The sequence below is a fragment of the Peromyscus leucopus genome, chromosome 16_21 (genome assembly GCF_004664715.2).
Source record: "Peromyscus leucopus breed LL Stock chromosome 16_21, UCI_PerLeu_2.1, whole genome shotgun sequence".
Taxonomy (NCBI): domain Eukaryota; kingdom Metazoa; phylum Chordata; class Mammalia; order Rodentia; family Cricetidae; genus Peromyscus; species Peromyscus leucopus.
The window spans coordinates 25,800,149-25,812,694 of record NC_051084.1 but is presented as its reverse complement, the minus strand read 5'-3'; the positions used below and the strand labels follow the sequence as shown (position 1 = coordinate 25,812,694).

General features: G+C 43.7%; 1 protein-coding gene across 35 annotated transcripts in view; it reads left to right on the top strand.

Moving 5' to 3' along the window:
* The window catches only part of Ank3 (ankyrin 3), a 484,120-nt gene that overhangs the window by 276,876 nt on the left and 194,698 nt on the right, over positions 1–12,546 (top strand). For 23 of the 35 annotated variants that reach the window (XM_037199680.1, XM_037199690.1, XM_037199685.1 and 20 more), the window contains exons 5-8: positions 804–902; positions 6,440–6,625; positions 7,316–7,339; positions 8,490–8,588. In XM_037199680.1, the coding sequence (XP_037055575.1) occupies positions 804–902; positions 6,440–6,625; positions 7,316–7,339; positions 8,490–8,588 (408 nt within the window). The remainder of the gene's footprint in view (positions 1–803; positions 903–6,439; positions 6,626–7,315; positions 7,340–8,489; positions 8,589–12,546) is intronic. The other 12 variants (XM_037199673.1, XM_037199672.1, XM_028877240.2 and 9 more) reach the window with 1 other exon arrangement.

The window sequence follows — 12,546 nt, the reverse complement described above, 5'->3', positions numbered from 1 at the left end:
GAGAATTAAGTGTCAATAAACATTTTTAGGAACCAGAAAGTCAACAGGAATGTGACTTTTGGAAAAGACCAGTGTCTCGGGTATTAATGCTAGGAAGGTAAGCCCTCAACAAAAGAGGGATCCTGTAATGGTGGGATTACACACCTGTGACCCCCAGCACTCAGGAGATAGAGGATCAGTAGTTTAAGGCTAGCCTTGGCTATGTAGTAGAATCTAGGCCAACCTGGGGTACATGAGACCTTGCCTCTGGCAGGAAGCAGTTATACTCAGCCATCCCATTTTGCATGTGGGTCTTCCTTCCTTTGATCTGTGTATTCATGTCTGTCATGTATTTGAAGTAATTTGAGGTTAAAATAATTTCCTTCCCAAGCTGGAACTATTTGAAATGCCTACTTTTATATGAAAATAATACATCTTTATTTGAAATAGTTATTGATGCTTGAGAGATGTGACAACTGAGTGCATTTTTCTCTGTAATAAAATATTTTATTCATGGTAGTACCTCATACATAGTTAATGATAAACGAATATGCTTGTTTACCTACAGTGCATTAATTGCTGTAAGTTTAAGACTACTAACTATGAATACTAACTCTACATTTGTGTGATCAGAAGTCTAATTGCGGTTATGATCATGAATTACACTTAAATTATGAACATGGTAGGCTGCTGGTCTCTAATGACTGTGAACATTTACAATAAAGGACTATAGAAGTCATTTTATGTGAGCACTGCTCAGAATGTACATGTTCAGTACCAGCTTGGCATAGCAGTCCACACAACTCTTGCTTCTTCTTTTGCAGAATGGCTTCACACCATTGTATATGGCGGCCCAAGAGAACCACCTGGAAGTGGTCAGATTTCTTCTGGACAACGGTGCCAGCCAAAGCCTGGCCACAGAGGTGAGACACTCGCCATTCTTCTTGAGTTCATGGGTTCAAAAGGCTTTTTGTAAGCCTAGAGCTAAGAATGTTCTCACTAGGATTTCAAGGCCTGTGGTGTACTTAACATGGGGACTCTTTAACAAGATTCCCTAGAAACTATTTTTAATCCTTGAAAATTCTCTCATTGCGCACAGATATTCTTTATCTGCTCAAGTGCCTGGTCTACCCTGTAATTAAGCTATCATTTTAATTTTTAATATATTTTAGTAATAAAAATTTTGCCTCTTAATAATCTTGCCTCCAAGGCAACCATTGTTTTGAAATATCATTTTGGTGAACATTAACGGTAAATGTGTTTTTTTTTTCCCAAATTAGTGTTAGGCTAATTACAATGGTTGAACATATATATGTTAACTAATTAGATTTAATCCATACTTCCAAATAAAACTATTATACACATTGAGATACCAAATAACAGTGGTGTTTGTGGGGGGGGATATCTTCTACATTCTTGAATAGAAAAATTACTTTCAAAAAGTGATTTAAGCTTTGGTGCTGTCTTAGGAAATGGAGCTGTTTGATCTGCCCATGAGCACCGCCATTTAAGCATGCCACTTGAAATCTGCTGCTAATACTAAAGGACGGACACTTGCAAATTCTTCACTTTCAATTCAGCAATGAATTTTAGTGGCTGGTCTGTCTAGCTCAGCACCAAGCCACCACTCCAGGGGGAGGCTGGTGTGGCTGTTCAGTAGCACAGGAAGTGTAGGAGGCTATGTCCTCACCCAGCTGTTGAGATTATGTCCTCCTGACACAATGAATGAAAGACCCAGCAAATGAATGAAAAGACAGTTCATTCAGAAAGACAGACAATAACCAATGGGGCGTGAACTTTTTAATCAGGTGAAGAAAATCCAATCTTTAGGCCTTGAGTTCAAAGTTAAAACTGTTGGGGAGAAGAAACCAGAATTTTCCTACAACATTGTTGAAATTGATAAATACCACAACACGGGTGCTCAGCACCCGGTGGCCTCTTGAAAGTTAATGCTATGTCTTTTGCTGGTAAGACTTTATGCTACAGATAGATTGGAGAATATAAAAATAGTGTGCAGGACTGTTAGTGTAATTAGTAGTAACGGTTTCTAAAGACTGAACAGTGCCTAAACAGGAACGGATGGAGCACCCATCGGTAAGTCTCGGTGTGCCTATCTGACAACATGCTACCCAACATTATTGAAAAGTGAGTGAGACGACATGGACTGATGGAGCAATGTGTCCAAGGTGCATTCTCATCACGGTCTCGCTCCCTTCCGTACAGCTGGGGGTGACATCATGGGAATTTATTGTCTCTCTGAGAATATTCTCAAGTCTAGTTAAGAAGTAGTTACTGAGAACTGGAGAGATGGCTGAGCAGTCAATATACCTGGCTGCTCTTTCAAAGGACCACCGTTGTGTTCCCAGCACCTACATGGTGGCTCACCATTGTCTGTAACTCCAGTTTCAGGGGATCTGATGCCCTCCTCTGGCCTTTGTGGGCATGGTATGCACACGGTACATAATACATATATGCAGACAAAGCAGGGAATATAAAAATAAATAAATAAATCTTTTTAAAAGAAACAATAAAGGGGTAGTAAGTATTATCTTTTAGTAATTTAACTTTGTTTTAGTTTTTGGTTATTTTTTTCCTTTCTGTGATAAAGACCATGGCCAAAAGCAAAGTGGGAAGGAGAGGATTTATTTCACCTCACAGGTTACAATCCATCCTTGAGGGAAGTCATGGCAGGAACCTGGAGGCAGGAGCTGAATCAGAGGCCACAGAGGGAAGCCAATTACTGGCTTACTCCCCATGGCTTGCTCAGCTACCTTCCTTATACAGCCCAGGCCCACCTGCCCAGGAGTAGTACCACCCACAGTTGGCTGGATCTTCCCATATCAGTCATTAATCAAGAAAACGCTCTCACAGAATCGCCTATAGGCCAGCCTGATGAAGGCATTTCTCAACTGAAGCTCCTTTTCCCAGACGATCATAGCTTATGTCAAGTTAAAAAAAAAAAAAAAAGACACCAGCACAAATTTTATGTTACCATGTTTTAGTTTTGTAGAATAGTCAGTAGAGGTGGGGAGGGGGAGACACTATCTTTTAATACATCACACTGTGTCTTTATGTGGGTCGCTATCACACTTTACGTAGATAAGATCTGATTCCCCACAGATAGTTGATTCTTCAGGTGAATTGTTTCTCTCTATACTTTTTTATTTTAGTATTAAAGACCAAAAGAAAATCAACACAAATAAAATATTTTGGGGGCTGGTAAGAGGCTGGCTCAGCAGTTAAGAGCACTGACTGGTCTTCCAGAGGTCTTGAGTTCAATTCCCAGCACCCACATGGCAGCTCACACTATCTGTAATGAGATCTGGTGCTCTCTCCTGGTACACAGACAGAACACTGTATACATAGTAGATAAATAAATCAATCTTAAAAAATTAAAATATTTTGTTGGTAAGCTATCCAAAAGGCAGCATTGTCTGTTAGCCAACCTTACTGGTGTCCTTTAGACTGAGGACTATGTAGGGAGGTCAGTTGAAGGATGTGTTAAATTGCAGATTTTTAAATAGGATTTTTAAATTACTAAGTGATCTGCCAAATGTCTTTTTCTCTTCTCTCTTCTCGGTGTTGCTAAGGATGAAACTCAGGGCCCGATTCCATGTCAAACATGCATTCTGCTGCTGAGCTATGCCCAGGGCCACATTTCTCTCACTGTATGTGTTCAATAAGCAGGACACACTTGTAGCAAGGCCTTGGGCTTGGGCTTGTAAAACCTTGTGCCCGTTTCTACGCTCTGTGTACGGTATTTTTTGCAGTTATTGCTCCCTTTCGTGTTTTGCCTCTCTGGAGCATGAGGTTAAATTTGTTTAAGGTAATTTATTGATTACCACAATCCTTAAACCCCTGGTGTGCGTCACCTCTGCCACAGGACAGTGATGCTGTGCCCAGCACCCACCAGGGCCAAGCCCTTCTCTCAAGAAGTTTGGCCACATTTCCTTTCTGACTTGACTTCTCGTAAGAATAAAACCATGACCACATTAACAACTCAAAGCGGGGTCAATGGATCCTTAACTGGCTTAGTCTGGGAGCATGTTCTTAATGGTACTAATCCGATTATCTGCTATGAGTTTTCTCGTGCTAAGTACTTCTTGATGCATGGGCTCAGCAGTTTACTGTTGGTAGCAGTGAAGATGGAGCGGTTTGTTATGACTCCAAACAGATCTAGACGATCAATATCTGCCCTTACCCTGTTGCCTGAAGGTTTTTTGTTTTTGGTTTGTTTGTTTTGGTTTTTCCGAGACAGGGTTTCTCGGTGTAGCTTTGCGCCTTTCCTGGAACTCGCTTTGGAGACCAAGCTGGCCTCGAACTCACAGAGGCCTGGTTCTGCCTCCCGAGTGCTGGGATTAAAGGCGTGCACCACCACCCCCCGGCTGCCTGAAGGTTTTTAAGTGAGGTGCAAAGTTGAGTCTTCATATAGATTCCCTGTTATCACTCTCATCTTCAAAAAGTGCATGGGGTTTTTGATGGAGAACTAAGTGGTAGGGTCCTTGCTTTTCTTGCACTGGCCTCAAGTTTAATTCACCTGTGCTGTTTCAATCACAAAATACAATGAAAAGAGAAAAAAAACACTAAAATTTCTCTACAGATAATACTTGGTTCATTCATCATATCCTTGTATACATGAGTGTGCTCGAATGTTCGTCTTTATGAAAACAAATCTTGCATTGGCACTCATGTATACAGGAAGTAATCTTTTTTAATTATATTACATTGTATTGTATTCTATACTCCATATGCCTAAGGATAAAGCTGTGATTTCATCTTGCTTATATCTTGCTTCTGTCTTGCTTGTTGTCTCACTAAAAGTGATAGGAGTGTCCTTTCCTTTCCTATTTTCTCAGACAGTAAAGTTGAGAGAAACAGCCAGCCAGATCCCATAGAAGGGAGCATAGATGAGACTTGAAAGCAGAGAAGAGAGAGAGAGGTCATCTCAGGAAGGGAGATGTCATAGTAAAAATTCCTATATACACCCACAGACAGTGGGGAAACTGGTGGATGGGATCCCTATAGGAACAAACAGGGCAGAATTGTCTCTCACAGGCTTTGTCCAATATTTTGCACATCCTTGAATATGAATGTGGTGATTTGTACTCAGTCTGGCAGTGAAGGAGGCATTTCTCAATTTTCCAGCAAAGGAGTAAATGATGAAAGCAATCTCTTTGGAAAACCAAACAGGCCATTAGCATTCAAGTACCTAGTCTCCTCCTCAGCCTCACTGATGCTTTATTGAAATGTTTGTACCAGAGGACTACAGAACTAATCATGACCGCAGTAAAAATGATGAGAAACTTGTCTGTCTATTCACTAGGAACCATCATTTTTAGTCTTCCTTTGGGTATACAGGAATGAGACCATGGTAGAAGTGCCGTGTGCTCCAATCTTGGGTGTTTTGTCTTGTGTTGTTTATTCTCCAGTAAGCAACACTACACCAGACATGATTTAATGAACCTCTGTGGAGTTTATAGCTGACTCCTCTTTGTTACATCCCAGGGAACTCCCAAGGGCGGACACGCAATGTGTAGAATGTACGCACACATCCAGATGTATTCTGAAATTCCATTTCACTGAACTCCTGGAAGCAGAGGCACCCTCAGCTCAGCAGTGGGGAGCACTGGGAAGTGTTGGGCAAAGGGTCAAGGTGTCACACTGAAGGATTAAGGCTCGTGGGGATCTGTCGCATAGCATGGTGACTGTAGTTAATCGTAATTGCTGGAAGAATAAATTTCTATTCTCATCATAAAAATATCAGGCATTTGAGATGGGGTGATGCTTAGTAACTTCATCATTCCATTGTGTTCATAAATCACGACATCATATTGTCCCTATAAATACACACAGTTGGGATAACTAACCATGAGGTCCGATTCTGCATGATTGCTGTGTTATTTCCCCTCACTGGTTGGAGAAGCCAGGAGCCTATAGTGTAGGCTTTTCTTGAGTGGTAATGACTATGCTCCATTCACTGTCCCTCCCCAGACATAGACTAAGTCATAATGAGTACTTACCCCATCTTTAAAGTACCAGTGAGAAAGCTTACAACCCATTTAAAATCTCCGTTGGAAATTTTGCCTAGATTCCACTTGACAATATTGTTTCATAAAGATTGTTTTGTGTGTACTGACATTTGGGCATCATTTTTTTTATGTAGCACTTTTACATACTTTCAATGTTTTCCAATGAATGTATGATTAGTAGCCATTTAGAAGAAAAATTCACAAACAGAAATCTCTTGTTTTTTTTAATTTGAATATATATACATATGTAATTATAGAAGTATATAAGTAAATGGTGCATGCTTATGTGCTCTTAAATCTATGTTAGCGTCAAAAATCCTAAACAAAAGCTGATCCTCAGTCATCCCTTTCATTGCCCCCTGATTTGGTCATTTGAATCACAGAGCAGTAGTAGCTACTTGGCCGACCTTGACCCGTCCTTGTGTTCACAGGACGGCTTCACACCATTGGCTGTAGCTCTGCAACAAGGTCATGACCAGGTTGTGTCCCTCCTGCTGGAAAATGACACGAAGGGAAAAGTGCGTCTCCCAGCCCTCCACATCGCGGCCCGGAAGGATGACACCAAGGCGGCGGCTCTGCTCCTGCAGAACGACAACAACGCGGACGTGGAGTCAAAGGTAGGGCCCGGGTCGCCCCAGCCTTTCACAGCCCTGTCCTGAGTCAGACGGGCGACCTCCAGGAACACGTGGTCTCCCGTTTGGCAAGCTTGTGCCAAAAAAAAAAAAAAATAGGATGTCATTAAAAAGAATGAGAACGTGTGTCCGTGCCAGCCAATGCAGTTACTCCCCTGCCTCAACCTGAGAAACCAGAGAATGCTGTTCATGTCGCCTTATGCATGCTGAAAGGGGAGGCCACCTCCAAAGAAAAGGATTTCCATGCATTTACAGTTTCCTTCCTTTTCATATCACAAAGCAATGTATTGAACAGTGCAGCTCGACCGTCGGGGCCAAGTTACAAAATGCGAGTGATAATGTGTGCGAACCTGAGGGGTGGACCTTTCCGGTGATAGGCGGGCTGCACAGTCAGGAGAGATGATGAGCTGTGGAAAGCATGCCGCAGGGAAAGAGCTGCAGCCGAAGACTCCGAACTGTCTTGCTTGGAAGTCTTTATGGGGGCAACGGGGCAGTGGACGAGGTCTCTGTGTGGCCGTCCTTCGTTGAGTCCAGCTTTCCTCCCGCACCCAATTCCCTTCCATCCTAGCTTCCATCTTCATCCCGTAGCCGCCATGAGCTTTCTGCAGTCCATGTCACCGAGTGAACTAACCGTTCATTTTTTCCTCCTCTTTGCCTCCCAATGTGTTAACCTAGATGGTGGTGAATAGAGCAACCGAGGTATATATATGTATCTGTCTCCGTATCTGTGTAATCGGGATCTGCTTCATTGCTTTCCATTTCCTAGGTTTGCTGCCTCATCCCCTCCCCCCCCACCCCCCTCCTTCTCTGCATTGCCTTTTGTAGGCTAGATTCCCGCTTCACCCACCCCCTACCCCTCGAAAGGAGCATGTGCCAGAGCAGACAGCAGGTTAATTGCCAGGGCTTTCTGCAGCTGAACGTGGCATTGGGAAGGAAGATCGTAGGAATCCTCGAAATACCTTATGAGTATTGTAACAGAGATGAAGCCCTCTGATACTTTTGATGCTTATCGGCTGTACTTGAAGCTGCAGACACCCCTGTCGCTCCACTCCTCCGGGACTCAGTCGTTAGGGTTCTGCATGACACTTACCCTCCATGGTGTCAGCAACAGGAGAGTTACTCAGAATGGTGCAATCCGACCCCACCTCCCATGAGAGGCAATGACGGCTAGCATGGCTAAGAAGCTTGCTAACAATCTAGACACGCATCACCTCTTCTAAGGTTACAGTTTTTTGGGGGGAGGGAAAATAAGTGAATCGCTGCATGTTTGGCATTTTTTAAGGAAGTAAAATAACTTGGTAGAAAAGCATCCATAAAATTGTGTTGCTGAGGAGGCCCATGCTAAGGAACAGATGAGCATCTCAATTCTCTGTAGAACGTGCTCTTCCTCAGTTTAAGAATCACCTCGATGGTATAATACCTCTGCCCACCCCCAAATTGCTTTAGTCCTTAAAACTGACCTTTACTATTGGTTAATCTGCATTTATGTTGTGTAAAACTAATAGAATTTGTTTTCATGAGTTTCCATGGCCAATTCTCTTACCTCCCTAAAACAGCGGTAGTAGTGAAGCCACATAGCTGTGAACTATGAGGGTTTTTGAGATGTTGGCTTCTGCACAATTCTGCTAGCAGATCCCTTAAACTGATCAGTCTCCATCCCTGGGTTTTCCCTGGCTCTCCCTCTGCCAGTGAATTTGGGTTTCCTTAGAAACCCGATGAGCCATTGACCCTGACGGAAGCCTAGCGCAGAATGGAATGTGGACCCAGCATATTTTGTTCCCTCATTTTTATTTGAGCAAAAGAGGAGCTGGAAGGGATCAACTGACCATTTGTTGTGTTTTCTTCGCAGAGTGGCTTCACCCCGCTCCACATAGCTGCTCACTATGGGAACATTAACGTGGCCACGTTGCTGTTAAACCGAGCGGCTGCTGTGGACTTCACCGCGAGGGTGAGTACATGGCAGAGTACCGCATCTTCAGAGCATCTCAAAGGACATTGACGTCTCATTTCCCAGGCTCGGGAGTAGGCGGGGGCATGGCCCGCCCATCGTTGAGAAATTGGACTTATTACCTCACCTAACGTATTTCTTGTTATTACATAGACATGCTTGTTTCCTGGAGGGAAGATATACAAAGAATGGGAGTATATGTCGATGGGATGGGTCACAAATAATGAACTCTGACAGAGGAAATACATATAATTGAAATTCCCACAGCTGAGAACTATGGGCAGTTCTCCATGTGAAATATTCTAGAAGTGTTAGAAACTGTGCAATTGTGTGGATATGGGAGGAACTCCCTAGGCCCACTAGTCCCCTGAGGGGATTGCTATTGGCAGTTGATGGTGACTGGGGGAAGGAGAGACATTTTTCTCTGAGACTGGGGCCACTGTAGGGTTACCCATGTTCCAGTGGATGGCCTCAAACCCATGCGCGCAGGTAGCACTAATTCAACTGAATGCAATATCCTTAAAGGGTGTATGAAGTTGGTGGAGGGGTGTGTTAGGGTGGTTCAAATAAGTTGGAGGGGGAAGTGAGAGGGTGGTTCTGATCATAATATATTGTATACATGAATGAAATTCCCTGTGTTTGTTGTAAGTTTACTATCTGTAAGATGAATTCAATGAAATCATGAAGTAAGAGCCATAATAAAGTGATATCAGCTCACTGTGGAGTCATAGAAAGTTCTGGCCAGAACACGGCCACGTAGCAGCACACCACATCTGAGGCATTTTCTTTGCAGTGAGCTCATCTTCTAGAAGGATGGGGTGAGGTGAGATGGGAATGTAAGGCCAGTACTAGCTGTATAGCACTAAAAGTAAAATTACCTTTGAAAGAGTTCTAGGTAAGCAGTGCCAGGCCAAGCCTTAGACCTCAAGAAGAAAAGCTTAATTCATCCCTGTTTTACAGGCCAGGTAGGCTTAGCCCTGATCCTTGAGCTAGTGTTTAGAGCAGGCAGGACTTCAGACCCAGAAAACTAAATCGCTTACTTCGTCTCCCTCATCTAACTTAAGGCAGGATTTTTTTTGTGTAACAGCCTTGGCTGTCCTAGAACTCAATTTGTAGACCAGGCTGGCCTTGAACTCACAAAGTGAGTTCTCTGCCTCTGCCTCCCAAGTGCTGGGATTAAAGGCGTGCAGCACCACCCCCAACAGTTGGCCAGTCTTCTTATGGTTCATTAGTTTCAGAAAAATTCATGAGCATTCAGGTGGTGCCAACATAGATTTCCACTCTGGCCATCCATTTATTGAAAATCTCTGTTGGTTTGAGTGGTTGGAGAAAGTTGCCACTTGTCACTTGGAGTCCTGCTAGTGCCCCCATTTTGCTCCAAGGCCAACTTCGACTCTCTGAAGGACTTCCGAGTACTTCCTTCAGCCAAAGCTAACACCAAAGACCATTTCTGCTTTTATTTGCATAATTCACAGCATAGTCAAAACCTCATTAAGCCACATCTTCTAATTAGGACATTTAGAAAATCCAAGTCAGAATGGCTTTGAAGTTGGCCTCTGCAATCATTGAGAAATTGTCCACTGCTGCTGAAAATAAGTTTAGATGTGAGGGAATGCTTAAGCAAATGAAGAGAAAAATGGCAGTATTGTCACACCCCTTTAGGCAACTCCAGTGTATCCATTCCCCTCCCAGCAATGGCTGTGCTCATTATGAGCCATGATCCTTTATTGATTAAAGATGCATGGAAACCTCAGACCTGTGTGTTAGCCTCACAAGCATCCCCGAAGTGATGTAAAATAATTACACTTGCGTTGGTGTAAAATAGGCCACACCTGCTGCTTTTTGCTGAATCCAAAAACCATCCTCCGTAGCCTATCCCAATTGATGAGGCTTCCCAACACCACATGGAAAAGGCTGTGATGAAGTTGGGCTGTATATTATGTTAGGAGCCCTGCACTCTTGCTTACTCCCGGCAGCCTCTGATTCTCTTTGTTGGCTGTGATGGATGACTGGCTTTGTAGTGCCAGAGAAGCCTCTTTAGAAAGAGCTTGCCCATCTTACATCCCAAGTTCCTCGTGACGGCATCATTAGCAGACTGTCATTTTTACTAAGGTCTCTCCCTGCCTAAATTCAGAGGTGTCTTCCGTCATGGCTCCCTCTGGAACGGAGCAGGTAAAAGTGGCAATTAGGGTTACCTCCACTCTGCTCAGAGTGGTAAAGGGGAAGATTTTGGTTTCATTGGCTAGGAACTGGCTGCGAATTATAACCAAAGATCACAGATTGAGAAGCAGGTGTGGATGGTGGTGTAGGAGATATTTAGAGGTAAAATACCAAACCACAGAAAGCTCCCTTTGTCCTTTGGGGAGGAGATTAGGGTTCTGTTTTCTTACTGTGACTGAGCATGGTAGAGGCTTGAACTGTTGAAGATTTAGGCTGGAACCCATTGGCAGCACCGTAGGCTAGGGAGGGACACAGAGAGCAGATGTAACCTAGTAAAAATGCTGCCAAATAGGAGCCAGGCGGCACCTGCAGGTGTAGATGTTTCTGAAACAGACGAAGGACAGAAACAAAGCAGTATGACCAAGGAGAAGCAAATGTCCACCCCAGCAGCAGTTCCGACAACTCACAGGCAGGACGTGCCCATATTCCAGCATCACGTTCCCCAGACTTGCGTTTTATCAGTTTTGATTTCTGCACTGTGCCTTTGCCCTGTGTTTATAAACTGTGACGCCATCAGCACTTCTTCTGATATTATCTACGCAGCTCACCCACACCACCCCTGGGTCCTCCACGGGTTGACTGCTAACCGCTGCAGCGCAGCATCAGCCTTCTGCAGCCTGAACTGAGTCAGCTATGACAGCTTTGACACCCATTGGAATTGATGCGTGACCCTTGCTCTTGTAGCAAATCCTCCCTCTCTTGGGGAAGAGATGGTAACTGAGCCACTCCAGAGGCCCCACTGATTGTCATTCCAGGAAGGGACACTTACGCCCTGGGGTGATGATGAAAGGGCAATTCGCATTAAGTGGATAGTTGTCAAGTCCCTCCCATTGATTGAAGGAGCACTTCCTGGTCTGACCCCTGAAAGGGTTAGAGATTGGCTCTAGAAGATTCCATGTGGTTTACAGATTAAAACAGACAGAGTAGCTCTAGAGGGATGCAATAGAAAAGGAACGTGTTTGTTGCCAGGTGACTGCGATGAATTGGGGAATAATATAATATAACAAAGGTAGACGTCAAACCTTTAATATACGCAGGTTTGTACATGGAATATGGATATATAAATACATAAGTACTTTCATTTTACACATTTTACTAATTCAGTTATTGGACAATTTCATACATATACACACACATATATATATACATGTATATAATATATTGTAAATATTGGCAGTAAACATTGGTATGTAAGGATCTCTCTGATATGCTGAGTCCTGCTCATAAATACCAGCAGTGGTATAGCTGGGTCATGTGATAGATCTACTTTTCATATTTTGAAGACCCTTGGAGCCCAAGCAAGAATCCAGAGCTGTTTACTCCACACCTGGACTGCCAGAGCCATTCATGAGTATGGCTGATTATAATTTAAACTGAAGTTAAAATGCATATCCCTTGGGCTGAGCATGGTACTACACGCAGCAGGAAGAGCCAGGCAGATCTCTGCGAGTTTGAAGTCAGGGTGATGTATGTAACCAGTTCCAGCCAGTCGGGGCTACAGTGCGAGACCTTCTCTTAACATTTCATGTCCTGCTTCTCAAGAACATTCCAGGTGTTCAACACTTGCCTAGGCCAAGAGGCTTGTGTAATAGTACCCAGAACAGATATGTAACACTTTGGGGCTGACAGAAAAGATGAGGGCAAAGCCCCCACCCCCACGCCCACCCCTCACCCCCACATCAGAGGCCTGCCTTCCCTACTGTGACACAGTGATCTCTGAATGTCACCTGCCTCTCCA